Genomic DNA, 17,540 nt, shown 5'->3' on the forward strand with positions numbered 1-17,540 from the left:
AAGATTATACTCTCTTGGCAAGAGATCTGTAGGTATGTGTTTCAAGTAGATTAGCAGATGTCTTAGTCGGGCAGCGTGCCAAAGAGAGCAGAAGTACATCCAAGAATTACAGAAGAGATGAGTAACCGTGTGTGTGTGTGTGTGTGTGTGTGTGTGTGTGTCTTACTGTTGACATATGGGGCAGTGAAGATGTATATGTCATTGTCCAGACTCCTTTTGTAAAAACTGGAATCATACGGCTCAGAATTCTCACCCCATTCTTCTCCAGCACTGAGAGAGAGAGAGACAGAGAGCGAGAGATAGACAGAGAGAGAGAGAGAGAGAGAGAGAGACAGAGAGAGAGATGAAAAACAGACTGCTGATCCAGAAGCCCCAAATCATTTCAAACATAAATCAATCTGCTATTTGTGCGCTTTACACCGGTCATCAGATGTCGTATGATCGCTTTGTGTGAGCAATCAGAGATCTAAACATACAATAAGCATCTTTTTTTTTTTTTGTGAAGCATCGTCTACGTCAGCAGGTGTTTCTCATGAATAGCAAACTCAAAATGTTTGAGTGCTTTTTATAAGTCAAAGTAGCACTAACCCACACCTCCAATCTCGTTCCATTCATTTGATGCCAGGTTTGCCAACTCCTGACTCTAATTAGCTTTTGTTGACATCATTAGCCTAGGGGGTTCACATACTTTTTCCAACCTACACTGTGAATAGTTGAATGATGTATTAAACATGTACAAGAACAAAACCAGATTTGAAGACAGATTTATACATAAATGCAGGTAATTCCAAAGGGGTCACATACTTTTTATTGCCACTGTACGTACTTCTAGGACTACAAAACCATATAGATGGCCTCAAAGATAATATAAATAAAATGAATTAATCAACAGAAAAAGAGAGAGATTATACAGAAAATGAACCAATACGAATGAAAACGAATGCAAGTCGAATTTATCCGAATTTCAGAACCTCATTTAGTTGTTGTCATGATTTTATCCATGCAACCATATAGACAGTAAGTGGGGCAGTCGATTCTTTTGTGTTTCCACAGAAGAAGAAGAAACATGCTTCAAGTGACATGAGTAGAATTAACATTTTTTGAGTTAAGTATCCCTTTAATTGACTCACTAAACACTATATGCACTTAAAACACTTAAAAACGCACACACACATGCACATTAATACTTCCACACAACTGTGAATGAGTCCACACTACTGCAGCTTCTATAACACACAGTCCTGCTGTTTTACACCACAAGAGAGAGTGTATGAACTCAAGCACACTGTTATAGATGTAAGTTAATAAAGACAGGAGACAGAGAGAGAGAGAGAGAGAGAGAGAGAGAGAGAGAGAGAGAGAGAGAGCGAGCTGCACATGGCTCCTATAAGAAATGTAAAAAAGTCACTCTGCAGCAGACACATCCTGACTCGTTCCTTCTTTCAGTCTCCATTGCATTACCCCACAGGCCTCACCGACAAACGAAAGATTGTAAAGAATTTAGCATTTCTCTCTAACACACACACACACACTCACACACACACACACACACTCTCACACACACGCACACACTCACACACATGCACACACACACAGACACACACACACACACTCTCACGCACACACTCTCACACACACACACACACTCACGCGCATGTACGCACACACACACACACACACACACACTCACGCGCATGTACGCACACACACACACATACGCGCACACACAAACACACACACTCTCACACACACGCACACACTCACACACATGCACACACACACAGACACACACACACACACACACTCACGCACACACACTCTCACACACACACAGACACACACACGCTCACTCTCACACACACACACACGTACTCTCTCACACACACACGCACTCTCACACGCACACACACACGCACTCACACACACACACACGCACTCTCACACACGCACACTCACACACATGCACACACACACAGATACACACACACTCTCACACACACACACACACGCCGCGCGCACAGACTCTCTCACACACTCACACACAGACACGCACACTCTCTCACACACGCACTCTTGCACACGCACGCGCACAGAGTGTCTCACACACTCACTCTCACACACACACACACACACACATGCATGCACACACACACACACACACACACATCAGGATAAAAAGGTGCAAGAATTTGACAGATCTGAGAATGTAAAGGAAGGGAACTTTTACCTTTTAGGATACACACGTGTAATGCCGCCATCTGTAGCCACAAAGCGGGCTGAAACTCCATCTCTAAAGAAAAATAATGAATATTAGACATACTGCACATGCATATTTCCATTGTCTTCAAAAGAAATGTTAATTTTACAATTTTGTTTAACTCACAACTGACAAATATCAAGTTACTGTTTAACACTTTAAGCTCTGAAGGTGTTTTTAAAGATAACTCGACAAAAAAAGATAAAGAAAATCTAATAAAAAGCAAGGATGGTCAGGTGTTTGGCATGCTAGATAGATTATATATATATATATATCTCACAGTATCTAAAAACATCTCCTTGCGTCCAAAAACCAATGAGTTTCATTCTGTGTCATTTGAGTCATCATTGAGTCCGTATCGTGTATTTGGCGCCATCTCCTGGTGGCCATATGTAACATTGTGCTTCATGTGGATTATCTAATGATCTATACATCTGATTATCTTGTGTGTGGACTCCATTGAAAGATAATCACAGACTCTAAATAATGCAACCCTCATACAGACATTGTGATCACAACAAATACAACTGTTATTAGCTTTATACTGCAGTATAACGTGCTTTGTTTAGGTATTCCAGTACTTAATATTCCTAGTGTCAAACTCAATTTCTTTAAGCATGGACTTTCCACAACTAATAGCACGATCTGCTTTCAGATCCCAAAAACGATTAAACTGTAATGGAAGTTTTGGGTCATTGTTGAGTGTAACATTTGAATCCAAACATCATGTAGCATTTGTTATAACACTATTGTGAAAGTATTGTTTTTCTCTACTCCAATATGGCCGGATTCTTTAATCCTAGTTTTAATAATTGCACTTGAGTTTGCTTTTGTGTCTATGAAGGCGTCTCTCTGGCCTGCTAAGATCTTTGTACTTGAAATGTTTGACTTTGACACGTCAAACTTTCAGTAAAACTTGGATGAGTTTATGTTATTCCTTGTGTGTTATTTTTGTCCAAAACATACATATTCTGCTCCTTCCAGATTTTGACGAGGTCAGCCGTGAGACCGGCGTCCAGCAGCAGCCGGTTGACAAGAGTGACGTTACCTAAAACATGAAAAAACAGAGATAGAAAATGATTTAATGTTTATATTTCTGGATTAAAGGGGTGATATTCCTTGCTCTTTTCAATTAAAATAATCTAATGTGCCATGTAGACATATAATGTCAATAACAGCCTGTTGAATTCTATATGAATCATCTAAAGTGTCTCTGTTATTAAAGTCTTGACTAGCATTACAAGAAAAATAGTATGTATGGACATGGCACCCTTTTGCGCTCAATCAACATCATTTTGTGGCATAATGTTGATTATAAAAATTTTTTAAATTGGATTTAATCAGGGATTTATCAGCATCATCATGACAACAAATACTGTATTTTATAATATTTGTAATAATGTAATATTGTATATAATACACAGATAATGTCATCAAGCGATTTTATCACACTAAACTCGTTAATATACTTTATTGTTCACATCTTGTGGCTATACTTCTGAAACAGCAATCACAATTAATCACATTATTTCTCATGATTAATCACAGATTTTGCTGAAATTGTCCTGCCAAAATGTACTTATTTACTTCTTAGGAAAGAAAAAAACTATATGTAATAATAAACCTTAAATAAAATTTTCCAAACAAAACCTTCCACAGTATTAAGTGAGAAATACACTAAAATCACATTAAATCTGTGCATTAAATCTTTACACTCGTGTATTTTTGGGCTGCCGCCTGCAATGGTTCACACTCAAATTTAATAGCTCACTATTTACACATACTGTGGACTAATTAGAAAAACCATAGTCTAATGTTTTAGAAATTCCTCCAAATAATAAAAAAAGAGTCATACTATTGTATGTGTTTAAACATGTAATTCTTGGTCTGTTCACTGTATTTTACTAAAGAAAAAAAATTCAGAAAATGAAAAAATAATCCGTAATAATTTGTCACTTAAGTGTTATTATATCAAGATGAGATATCGAATTTTGAACCTCATATCGTATATCGGACAGAATCGTGAGATAACATATAATCCCGTGCCTAATTCACTTTTTTTAAACTAATAAACGCTTTTAAGAAAAATGGACTCGTTAAATGTATTTTTTTATTTTGTAGATTTTTTCTCCCCTTTTTCTCCCCAATGTGGAACGACCAATTCCCAATGCGCACCAAGTCCTCGTGGCGTAGTGACTCGTCTCAATCCGGGTGGCGGAGGATGAATCTCAGTTACCTCTGTGTCTGAGACCGTCAATGCGCATCTTATCATGTGGCTTGTTGAGAGCGTTACCGTGGAGACATATCGCGTGTGGAGGCTTCACGCTACTCTCCACGGCATCATCGCACAACTCACCAAACGCCCGACCGAGAGCAAGAACCACATTATAGTGACAACGAGGAGGTTACCCCATGTGACTCTACCCTCCCTAGCAACCGGGCCAATTTGGTTGCTTAGGAGACCTGACTGGAGACACTCAGCACGCCCTGGATTCAAACTAGTGAACCCCAGGGGTGGTAGCAAGCGTCTTTTACCACTGAGCTACCCAGACCCCCCATCACATGACACTTTTGTAATTACATGTTGACTTTGACCGCTTCAATCTTAACGTTTACGGATTGGCCCCATTGACTTCCATTGTAAGAGCCTCCGGTATCTGTAACCACGATATTTGTCCATATATAAACAAAGAACACCGTTTTTCGTGGTTTTTCGTAGTTTTTCGTGGTATTCAATATTGTGCCACAAATGCTGTTGATGGTGTTGCCCGAACCCGGAACACACATGTGACACACATGTTATTTGTCGAGGAGTAAAATTTACATTTACATTTCTGCATTTGGCAGACGCTTTTATCCAAAGCGACTTACATTGCCCTTATTACAGAGACAATCCCCCCGGAGCAACCTGGAGTTAAGTGTCTTACTCAAGGACACAATGGTGGTGGCTGTGGGGATCGAACCAGCAACCTCCTGATTACCAGTTATGTGCTTTAGCCCACTACGCCACCACCACTCTACCACTCTAAAATAATATGCCTTACTCTCTTATGGAATAATTAACTACAAATAAACATCCTTGGGTGTGTTTGTGTATGACCATCATTTGAGAGAAGTCAGTGAGTCATCACAGTCCTGAACATTAGGAGTCATTACAACTAACAGACTAATCAATTACTGAGGCTGATTAAGCAGATGGCAGAGGTCACCTACACTGAAAGCAGACCGCCGCGCGATGACATCACTTGAGCGGGAATCAACCTGACTCAGCGACTAAGAGTTATCGGAGCCCTCTCATCTCTAATATCATTACATCATTTCTTGATTAACACACGTATGAGTCAGTGTTATACAGCGAACCAGAACGTATTTGGACAAACTTAAGACAACCTTAAAAATGCATGAATGTTATTGCATTAGATCAAACCCAGTGGCATTTATTTAATATAAATATAGCATAAGCAGAACTGTCAAGCTAAATATATGAACATATACATTTTTAAAAGTAGTGCAGATGGATCTACCAGAATGATGATGTCTCAATATGTTACTCAGTACCATGTAAACATGCTAACACAAGCACACGTATGTAACAGCACTCACACAGCGCGTCATCGGGTGTATTTCTGTCAATGTACTCATTGAAGTCCATCAGAAGCTGAGTGTTGTTGGTTGAGACTTTCAGTTCCTTGCAGTATTCCCTGGAAAACAGTTATTAATATATATTTAAAGGGACAGCTCACCCAAAAATGTCAATTCTGTCATCATGTTTTTCCAAACGCATTACTTCCATTCTTCTGTGGGACACACAAGGTATGGCGAGCACTTCCTTAAAACAGATTAGTATTTATTTTTATGATACTAGAAGCATTTGTTTTAGTTACAAGTAAGTATCCTAATATTGACTAGTATCTATTCCCGTATACTTGCACTTGTTTATTACAATCTAGTGTCTAAAACTGTTACTATAGAAACATTTCTTATCTCAGCTTGAATATTTCAATTAAAGCTCTTACGGTAACAATTTCTATGAAGCCCATTTTTATAATGCATTGTAAATGTATCATAATACACTTTATAATATGTTATAACTTCTCATAAATAATTTGAAACACTGTTATAATACATTATAATACTTATCTATTCATAGTTATGTCTTCTTATAAACATCAATAAGATATGTTTAAGTGGTTATAACACATTATAAACATTACACATGCACAAAATATAAAATAACACACATTTAATGTATATTTTGAGATATTATGTAAAACACGTGTAAAGCTACAAAGTTCAAATACATCAGAAACTCTAAATATGTCTGTTGATCACATGTAGCCAATAACTAATCAAACTGACTCTATACTGAACTCTATTCAATAAACTTTAATGTTTGTGCAACTTATTTATAAATAACATGATATAAGTTTGACTTGTAATGTTTTGGATGTTATAAGTGTGTTATAACTGTTTATAAGACGATATTGATTTTGTAATTTAAAGCAGATAAAGAACACTTATAATATGATCATAAAGTCTTTTAACTGTTTACACTATAAAGCATTTATAACATTAACTTTATTAACTTATGGTGTGTTATAACTGTTATAATGTTGTGTTATAACACATTATACTCTAAAGTATAACTATGAATAGGGGAAGTCTTATAACGTACTTATAACTGTAGTTATAATCATTTATGAGGTGTTATAACATATTATACTCTAAAGTATAACTATGAATAGGGGAAGTCTTATAATGTACTTATAACTGTAGTTATAATCATTTATGTGGTGTTATAACATATTATAAGGTGTATTATGAGACATTATAAATGTAGTATAATGCATTATTAATATGGGCTTCATAGAAAGTGTTACAAATCTTACTAGTAAAATAAAAAATGCTACTAACAACAATTGAAATAAATACCATTGTCGAATAAATAAGGTCTAGTGTCATAAATATGTGGACTTGTTTCATGAATACAGCGTACACTTTTTCATCTCCCTTAGGAAAGTGAAATGTTACAACCTGTAGACGGGGCACATTGTAACATGACCATTATGACAGCTTAAAATCCCCCTCTAACAACTATATCTGATCTCAGAGAAATAAATAGAAGATCAACTAAAATATGATGTCAAAAAAAGCCTTTTATTAACTTTGTCATAAATGTTTTAGCAATAAGTTTGACATTTGACAATGACTGCACAACAAAGCCACGGCATTGGCTGAAATAATGCATGCATTAATGACACGTGCACACACACACACACACACACACACACACACACACACACACACACACACACACACACACACACAAACACACACATGCACACACACACACACACACAAACACACACACACACACACACACACAAACACACACATGCACACACACACACACACACACACAAACACACACGTGCACACACACACACACACACAAACACACACATGCACACACACACACAAACACTCACACATGCACGCACGTACACACACACACACAAACACACACACACACATAAAGGAGATGTACTGCTGAATGCAAGCCTTAGTCACGATTCAATCCAAACAATGAAAGTGAATGGTGACTGAGGCCGACATTGTGACTAACAATACTTTTCATGTTCACAGAAGAAAAAGTCATGCAGTATGGGTTTGGACAGAATGTTTTTGGTGAACTGTCCCTTTAAACACATGCATTTGACAGAAACATGATAATCAGGGACCACAACGATGCCCAAGTGTGTAACGTGAAGTATCAGAAACACATTTCTGCTGCTGCTGTGTCTGTCAGGTTGATTGTTAAATGAGGGTCTAAAGGTGTGAATTTATAGGCCTTCAAAGACCAATAGAGTCTCAATACAGCCGTATAAACCTGTCACGACTAAAACTTGCAGAAGGTCTACAGTTTTTGCTTAGTGTGTGTATGTGTGTGTGTGTGTGTGTGTGTGTGTGTGTGTGTTACCTGGGAGCAATAAAGGTGTACCCATATTCTTCAAATTTCTCCACCTGAATGGTGTCAAAGACTGCATATGGAGAAAGATAAAACACATTAAAATATGCACTTACACCGATCAGCCACAACATTAAAACCACCAGCCTAATATCATGTAGGTCCCCCTCGTGCCGCCAAATCAGTTCTGACCTGTCGAGCATGAACTCTACATGACCCCTGGAAGGTGTCCTGTGGTATCTGGCACCAAGACGTTAGCAGCAGATCCTTCAAGGCCTGTAAATTGTGAGGTGGAGCCACAGTGGATTGGACTATGTGGTCCAGCACATCCCGTAGATGCTCAATCGGATTGAGATCTGGGGAATTTGGAGGCCAAGGCAACACCTTGAACTCTTCATCATGTTCCTCAAACCATTCCCGAACAATGTGTGCAGTGTGGCAGGATGCATTATCCTGTTAAAAGAGGCCACTGCCATCAGGGAATACCGTTGACCTGAAGGGGTGTACCTGGTCTGCAACCATGTTTAGGTAGGTGGTACATGTCAAAGTAACATCCACATGAATGCCAGGACCCAAGGTGTCCCAGCAGGGCATCACACTGCCATCGCTGGCCTGCCTACTTCCAATAGTGCATCCTGCTGCCATTTCGACACACATGCACCCGGCCGTCCACATGATTCATCAGACCAGACTGCCTTCTTCCACTGCTCCACGGTCCAGTTCTGACGGTCGCGTGCCACTGTAGGCGCTTTCAGTGGTGGGGAGGGGTCAGCATGGGCGCTCTAACCGGTCTGCGGCTACGCTGTCCCATACGCAGCAAGCTGCGATTGCACTGTGTTCTGACACCTTTCTATCATGGCCAGCATTACGCTTTTCGGCAGTTATTGCAACAGGAGCTCTTCTGTGGGATGGGACCAGACGGGCTATCCTTCGCTCCCCATCCGCATCAATGAGCTTTGGGTGCCCATGACCCCGTCAACGGTTCATCGGTTGTCCTTCCTTGAACCACTTTTGCCAGGTACTAACCGCTGTATACCAGGAACACCCCTCAAGACCTTCCATTTTGAAGATGCTCTGACCCAGTCGTCTAGCCATCACAATTTGGCCGCTCAGATCCATACACTTGCCCATTTTTCCTGCTTCCAGCACATGAGATTTAAGAACTGACTGTTCACTTGCTGCCTAATACATCCCACCCCTTGACATGTGCCATAGTAACGAGATAATCAATGTTATTCACTGTCACCTGTCAGTGGTTGTGGCTCATCACTGTATACATATATACAAAGCATATTGAAATTATATATTTGTGATATTTCATCAGATATATTGGCAGATTTAGATTATCTACTGATCATTTGCACACTTAGTAGAAGCTGTATTTCACCCCTAATCTACCAACAGCCTTGTGTATAAAACAATTCGAGATTTTCGACCAAATATTGTATATAAAGTGGTTTAAAGTTAGCATAAAGACCATTTCAAAGAATATTCATTGGTTTTGGGATTTGATGTCTTTGTTCCTAGAACACTTCCTGTTTGTTGTCAAGCACACTGAACACAACAGCGGGAGGTGCTTCAGTCATAGTGACTCGTAGCGGTGATGCTAACATCATAAAATACCAACATAACAATTTGGATCATGTTCTTTGGTGGCTTGATGCTCCCAGGCTGACTGGAGCTGATGAAAAGTAGCATTGTAATTCCATAGTTATCGTTTATATCATTGAAATGGTCTATATGTGCATCTGAATTGCTTTAGTTAAAATAAAAGTTTAAAATCCTATCGTCTTTCAGGGTGTGTTCACGCTTGGCAGGTTTGGTTGGATTAAAACGAACTCTGGTGCGATTGCTCCGTTAGTGCGGTTCATTTGAACATTTGAAACTTGGTGCGCACCACACAAGCGGGCCGAGACTGAAAGGTGGGTCTCCGTCCGCTTCCAAACGAACTCTGGTACGGTTCGCTTGATATATGAACGCGACATGAACCAAAGACGTCTAAACGGATCAAAAACAGGAAGTCATTTGACTAATACTGACCTCAAGCATACCTTGTTCTCATCATAGGAGCGATGTTGCCCATTACAGTTCGGGACAGGCGTCGGAACCGCCGCTTTGGTTTTGTATCTTTAGGTTCGGTGTTAAAAATGCCAGTGGGAACGCTAAACAAACCAGGACTAAATGTATCATTTTCATTTTTGGGAGTGCCTTCATACACGACCTCTCTACAGTAACGCCAATATTCTAATATTGGTTATGGTGTTTGAGCCCCACCTGTTTTGGCGCGAAACTGACCGCTCGTTTCGGCACGAACTAACCACTATAAAACAGGTGCACACACACCATTATCCTCCGAATTTCTGACTGAGAACAAGGAGCGCATTGCTCGTGCCTCAAGAACTCTGAGTCTTGTGGTGCGGCTAGCGTTCGCAATGTCTCGTTCCCTTCGTCTTAGGGAACCGAGGTTACGTACGTAACCAAGACGTTCCCTTACGACTTCAGTCCACTTGACATTACGTTTACTAACGCATATGGGGAACAGAATCCCATCATGTCATCATGGCGGCGCACTCTTATGGGACGACGACCGACATGAGTATGCCGCAGTGAGCGCTCCTCGTGATGGCCAGGAAGAGAGCACTCATAATGAATATATGAGCTATAGCCATATAGTATGAATTACTCCTTATGAATCCGGCCGGGAAGGGTGTTTATTTATAATGAAGTGCTTGTGACTTATGGAATTATAAATCCTGAATTTAATTTGGTTTACAAGTGTGAACACACCCTTAATCATCCTCACTCTTTTTTCCATGGAACACAAAAGTCAGTGTCAATGATATGAAATACACTGCTGAGAAGTTAAATGTTTTGCAAGCGCACACACACACACACACACACACACACACACACACACACACACACACAGATCTGCATGATTTCTCTGAAAATATATGCTAAAAAGAGTCATGCAAAACACATAAAACGATGAATGCAAGACAAGGAGAAGATCAGAAAAGAGAAAGGTGCAGTACTTGCCCTTGTGCCCTGCGGTGAAAATCCAACCAATTAGAAGAGAAAGAAAAAAAGACAGCGTTACCATCGTCATCGTTCAAAAAGACTTCCAACACTGTGAAAACAGCATTTCACATAAAACAAGCTCATGGAAATGCTAGCAGTTTCAGATTAGGAAAAGAGCCTCTGGACACACTACAAAGACGTGAATGTGATATCACAGAGGTGAAGAAATGGATACAGAGTTACGAGAGGAATGAGTGCAGAGTTTGGCAGACATGCTTGACAGAGACATCAGATGACACAATGAGCGGACAAATTGGCCTGCTGTTTTTGCGATAGGCGCACAAAAGGTCAGCGAGCGTTTGGGGAAAGTCAAGTTTTACAATCTTTCTCTATGATTCTCTCGTTTGACTTTTCATTGATGTGGACCCGTAGATCATCTCACAAACCAAACATCCTAGAGGGTGCTCAGACCGAACACATTCTTGGGCTAAAAAAAGCTCGAAACACAATGAGTAGAACAGAGCACAAGAGTCTCGAGACAAGTTCTAACAGATGAAGTTCTTTTGTCTCGACACGGCATCTACCAAAATCCATCTAGTGTATGTTTACACTGAAAAACTACTGGCGTATGTAAAAACGGTTTGGTGTGAACGGCTCTTAGATGCTCCACAGAAACATTTGTATTAAGATGTTTTGAGATGGCACTTTGAATACAATTAATTGATAGATAAAACTTTTCATGGCATTCATACTGTACATGAGAGGGTTAGGTTAGGTAGGGTTATGTTAAGTAGGGTTAGTTTTAGGTTAGGAAGGGTTAGGTTAGGTAGGGTTAGTTTTAGGTTAGGTAGGTTTAGGTTAGGTAGGGTTAGTTTTAGGTTAGGAAGGGTTAGTTTTAGGTTAGGTAGGATTAGGTTAGGTAGTCTTAGTTTTAGGTTAGGTAGGTTTAGGTTAGGTAGGGTTAGTTTTAGGTTAGGTAGGGTTAGTTTTAGGTTAGGTAGGATTAGGTTAGGTAGTCTTAGTTTTAGGTTAGGTAGGTTTAGGTTAGGTAGGGTTAGTTTTAGGTTAGGTAGGTTTCGGTTAGGTAGGGTTAGTTTTAGGTTAGGAAGGGTTAGGTTAGGTAGGGTTAGTTTTAGGTTAGGAAGGGTTATGTTAGGTAGGGTTAGTTTTAGGTTAGGTAGGGTTATGTTAGGTAGGGTTAGTTTTAGGTTAGGTAGGATTAGGTTAGGTAGGGTTAGTTTTAGGTTAGGTAGGTTTAGGTTAGGTAGGGTTAGTTTTAGGTTAGGAAGGTTTAGGTTAGGTAGGGTTAGTTTTAGGTTAGGAAGGGTTAGGTTAGGTAGGGTTAGTTTTAGGTTAGGAAGGGTTAGGTTAGATAGGGTTAGTTTTAGCTTAGGAAGGGTTAGGATAGGTAGGGTTAGTTTTAGGTTAGGAAGGGTTAGGTAGGGTTAGTTTTAGGTTAGGTAGGATCAGGTTAGGTTTAGGGTTAGTTTTAGGTTAGGAAGGGTTAGGTTAGGTAGGGTTAGTTTTAGGGTTATGTTAGGTAGGGTTAGGTTAGGTTTAGGGTTAGTTTTAGGTTAGGTAGGGTTATGTTAGGTAGGGTTAGGTTAGGTAGGGTTAGTTTTAGGTTAGGAAGGGTTAGGTTAGGTAGGGCTAATTTTAGGTTAGCAAGGTTTAGGTTAGGTTTAGGGTTATGTTAGGTAGGGTTAGGTTAGGTTTAGGGTTAGTTTTAGGTTAGGTAGGGTTAGGTTTAGGGTTATGTTAGGTAGGGTTAGGTTAGGTAGGGTTAGTTTTAGGTTAGGAAGGGTTAGGTTAGGTAGGGCTATTTTTAGGTTAGCAAGGTTTAGGTTAGGTTTAGGGTTATGTTAGGTAGGGTTAGTTTTAAGTTAGGTTTAGGGTTATGTTAGGTAGGGTTAATTTTAGGTTGGGTAGGGTTAGGTTTAGGTTTATGTAAGGTAGGGTTAGGTTAGGTTAAGGGTTATGTTAGGTAGGGTTAGGTTTATTTTAGGTAGGGTTAGGTTAGGTTTATGTTAGGTAGGGTTAGTTTTAGGATAGGTAGGGTTAGGTTAGGTTTATGTTAGGTAGGGTTAGTTTTAGGAAAGGTAGGGTTAGGTTAGGTTTAGGGTTAAGGTTAAGGTTAGGTTTAGAGGTTGGTCTATGGTGTCTGTAGGACACTAAATAAACACAATAAACATGTTGCAGTGATGCCCCTATACTGTACGGTAGTATTTAATTAGGAGTATGTAACACTAACACTATTTGCACAGTTCAAAGAAGTTTTTAGTTGTTATTTACACTAGATATTTCAATATTTATTTTATACATATAAGCTTCACTTACACACAGTATAATGAGAACCTATAAAGGATGTATATTGCACCTTACTAGCTATTGGTATCCTTTGTTTTTACCTAATAAGTTCATTGTAAGGAAAAAATAATAATTTAAAGAGGCTATTAGGCAAGACTAAGAAATCAACTAACCAAGACCTAATAAATATGCAGATTTGTTTTTATTTTTAATGGTTTAAAATGATAGCTATTAATGTAATAAAATAATCATGATTAATCCCATGGCCTCTAAATGCAATGGTAATAATTTCAAATAATGTCGATTTACATTTACATTTATGCATTTGGCAGATGCTTTTATCCAAAGTGACTTACAGTGCACTTATTTCAGGGACAATCCCCCCGGAGCAACCTGGAGTTAAGTGCCTTACTCAAGGACCCAACAGTGGCATCTTGGTGGTGCTGGGGCTTGAACCCCTGACCTTCTGGTCAGTACCCCTGAGCCTCAACCACTGAGCCACCACTGCCCCATTTAATTTAATTGTATTCTCTACATTGTTTTATAAACCAATGGCACTGTCCTTGCGGGCGCCTGTTTGATTAACCCTGTGTTTGCAGAATAAAAACGTTAGGGTTAGGGTCTGTGTGTGGATGTGGTGTAATTCAGTCTGCACTTCCAATCAGTTAGAAAAGACATTGCACACCAAGTCAGAAGAGTCTGAAGGTCTGTGCCAAGTTTGGTGTGTGTAGCTTGAAAACTGTAGGAATTTTGGAAACACTTTTGAAGTAAAAACAAAACTAAACCATTCTGTTCAATCTCATTAAGTTGGCTTTTTCAACAATAACGTGTCAAGCTGGGCCTTGTCTTCTACATCTATACACACTCCCTCATTAGCTCTGCTCTCTCGTTCCTGTGGTTGAGGGGGTTTGTGCCATTAGCTTCTGGAAATACACAATGACCCGGCCTTCACCCACTGATAACAGACAGGGATGGCGACACGATACTGGAGAAATTAGCCAAGTCTGTGTGTATGAGACAGGGTAAAGGACGGGATAATAAAGCCTGCTGGTTAACAGGGAAAAGTGTGTTTGTGTGCTTATGAGTGCTTGAAGCTTGTGTCAATGTGTCAATGGGATTTTTGGCAACATCTGGTCTGCGGTCAGCAAGTTTGCTGTCAATATCATTTGCACAATGTCTGATTTCTTCTCTGAGTTTTCTTCTCAAACAAACGAACACTCTCAGCCTCTCTGATCTCCAACAAAAACGTTCGAGCGCTCGTTCACAAACACATGTGAGGTTAATCACGTCGAAACATTGCTGCCACAGAATGTGTGGAGATCCAGTCCAGTCGTGGGCCTGTCAGGTCCAGGTTCAGCCCAGTGTCCGAGTCCATCATCACAGGTTTCAGTTACGACCAGCCGTAAGGACACGTCCCTCGAGAGAGCTCCGCGTTCACCTGCTCTTCCCATTATTCGCTCAACACGGCTCCCCAAAGCCACACTTCTCTCGTTCTGCCTGTCTGAAGTTTACACGCGGCTTTCAGCTTTGGTCATACAAGCCCTGTGGAGCTCCCAAAGCGCCGAAAGCATTCAGGAGCGCTCTGAAGACCACCAGAACACTCCGGAGAGGGTTCGCAAAGACCTGACCCAAACGCTGCTGCCTCTTTCCCCTTTCTCAATAACCATATGGACCTGCATATTTACGAGCCCGTAAACTTGTGTCAGGCTCCTTTATGACCACAATTGGAGCGAGAGAGATAATAAGGGGGAGAGAGAGAGAGAGAGAGCGAGAGAGAGAGAGAGAGGTATTGTTTGCACATATCTGCAGTAGCAACTTCACATATTCTGCAATTCAGAAATATCACCTTTTACAAATGAACACAAACACACACCGTATTGATTCCAGAAGTATTTTTCCCATTCATTTTTTCCATTGGAATGTCCATGAAATTTTTTCCATGAAATCCTTCATAACAGAGTTGTGCACCATGAATCAAACCAACCAGTTCCGAGGTGAACCACAACATCACAAACGTTGATTTGAAGCAAAAAAAAGGATTTGAAAAAAGACTGTGTACTTAACGTCTTTAATGAGGGAATAAAACATTGCGAAGGATGTAATCACATTAAAAACGATGAAAATATGCAAAACTACTGATTTAAAGTTGTTGATTAAGTATAGAAAAATACATAAGTAATTGAACCTTCTGACACCCAAGTGTGACTTCTAGAATAAATAGTGTGGCAGGGTGGAGGGCGGGGCCGGGTCGTAGTTCTACACACCCGGTCCCTTATCAGGCTAATCAAGCCTCCGAGAGGGAGAGAGAGAGATCGTTTACGGACATATCCGTCATGTGTGTGTTTGTGTCTTTTAAGTTCCTCATTAAAATATTATTTACATTGTCAAGCCGGTTCTTGCCTCCTCCTTTCCATCTAAATTACATTACACTGGTGCCGAAACCTGGGAAGGAGGAGGGATACGCCGTAGTAGAGTTCTCGCCACTACCGTCCACCCCAACGGAGCAGCCGTGGCCATCTGCCGGGGCACGAGGAGCCAGGCTGCCTGGAAGTGGAGGACGGCTGCCGACCGCGAGGGGAGAAGGGGCTCCTAACCGACCGCCTGGAGCGGTCAGGGCCGCTGCAAGGGGCGGAGGAGTCCCCTACCAGCCGCTGAAACGCGGCGGGGTCTGAGACCGCCGACCGCAAGCGGGAAGGGGTTCGCTGCCGACCGCCTGGAGTGGGAGAACCGCTGCCAGGGGCGGGGGAGACCCCTTCTGTTCCCCAAGAATGCAGCGGGGCATTCTGTCCACCAGGGGCTGGAGGACTGCCTCCGATCCGCCCGGAGAGGCGTGGCTGTCGTCCGTTAGAGGGTGGAGGAATGGCCGAGGAACAAGCTACGGAGTATCGGAGAACTGGCAAGTAAGTGTTTGTTTTTTTCATCTCTCTCTCCTCTCTCTCTCTCACTGCTGCTCCGCGTTGGCCTTTTCCCTCTCGTTTACATTTTACAGTGTTTTTTTGGGGGGGTACTACACTGTTACAAGAAGTACTCCCCCATTTTAATTATTTCTGTTTCCCTCCCCTTGTCCCCTCCCTCATCCAGGTGGACGGGGATGACCTGCCGGCGGACGGGGCTTCGGGTACGCCCTCCCCCAGGGAAAGGGGGGGGTACGTCTTGCCGGGGGCTCCCCAGCCTGAGAGAACGAGGGAGGAATGTGACAGGGCGGGGCCGAGTCGTGATTCTAAACACCCGGTCCCTTATCAGGCTAATCAAGCCTCCGAGAGGGATAAAGGTCGACTGCGGAGGATTGTGCAGGAGAGAGAGATAATTTACGGACATGTCCGTCATGTGTGTGTCATGTGTGTTTGTGTCTTTTAAGTTTCTCATTCAAATATTATTTACATCGTCAAGCCGGTTCTCGCCTCCTCCTTTCCATCTAAATTAAGTTACAAATAGTTTTGATCAGATTTTAGGAGTGAACGCACTTAACTGCATAGAGAGCTATAGGATGCTCCCTTGCTCCCTATTTAGTGCATGACTTAACCTCCAGTGTGCTGTCTGTCTGCACTGGTCTCAGAACAGTTATAGGAGAGCTATAGGATGCTCCCTTGCTCCCTATTTAGTGCATGACTTAACCTCCAGTGTGCTGTCTGTCTGCACTGGTCTCAGAACAGTTTGAAATGTATCTTATTTTCATCATAACTCCATATAAAGCCTCTGAAAAACACATTTATCAGCTTTTAGAAGAACCCATTTATTCTATAATATTAGAATATTGTTTTTTTAAGGAAATTATACACTTATATTGTGTTTAACAGCGTGCCGTTTCACAATAGATATCGGATGAAACTAGAGACTCTAATCTTTTGACTCAAACAGGTTTCAATGGAAAAACTTAATTAGGTTTGTTAGCAGATGTAGTTTTGTAGCAATTTCTCCCAAAGACAAACTCCGCTGTGGTCAGCGCCATGTTGTTTTGTCACATGATTCTTGCTTCAAAAGTTTAAC

At 41.0% G+C, this 17,540-nt stretch overlaps 1 protein-coding gene across 1 annotated transcript in view; it reads right to left on the bottom strand.

The window, feature by feature from the left end:
* Nucleotides 1–17,540, bottom strand: part of LOC127661960 (voltage-dependent calcium channel subunit alpha-2/delta-1) — a 144,648-nt gene that overhangs the window by 14,404 nt on the left and 112,704 nt on the right. Inside the window, exons 23-27 of the mRNA XM_052152953.1 lie at nucleotides 8,238–8,298; nucleotides 5,861–5,958; nucleotides 3,224–3,305; nucleotides 2,228–2,290; nucleotides 167–270 (exon numbers count right to left, since the gene is read on the bottom strand). Of these exons, the coding sequence (XP_052008913.1) occupies nucleotides 167–270; nucleotides 2,228–2,290; nucleotides 3,224–3,305; nucleotides 5,861–5,958; nucleotides 8,238–8,298 (408 nt within the window). The remainder of the gene's footprint in view (nucleotides 1–166; nucleotides 271–2,227; nucleotides 2,291–3,223; nucleotides 3,306–5,860; nucleotides 5,959–8,237; nucleotides 8,299–17,540) is intronic.

This window comes from Xyrauchen texanus, chromosome 21, assembly GCF_025860055.1.
Source record: "Xyrauchen texanus isolate HMW12.3.18 chromosome 21, RBS_HiC_50CHRs, whole genome shotgun sequence".
Taxonomy (NCBI): domain Eukaryota; kingdom Metazoa; phylum Chordata; class Actinopteri; order Cypriniformes; family Catostomidae; genus Xyrauchen; species Xyrauchen texanus.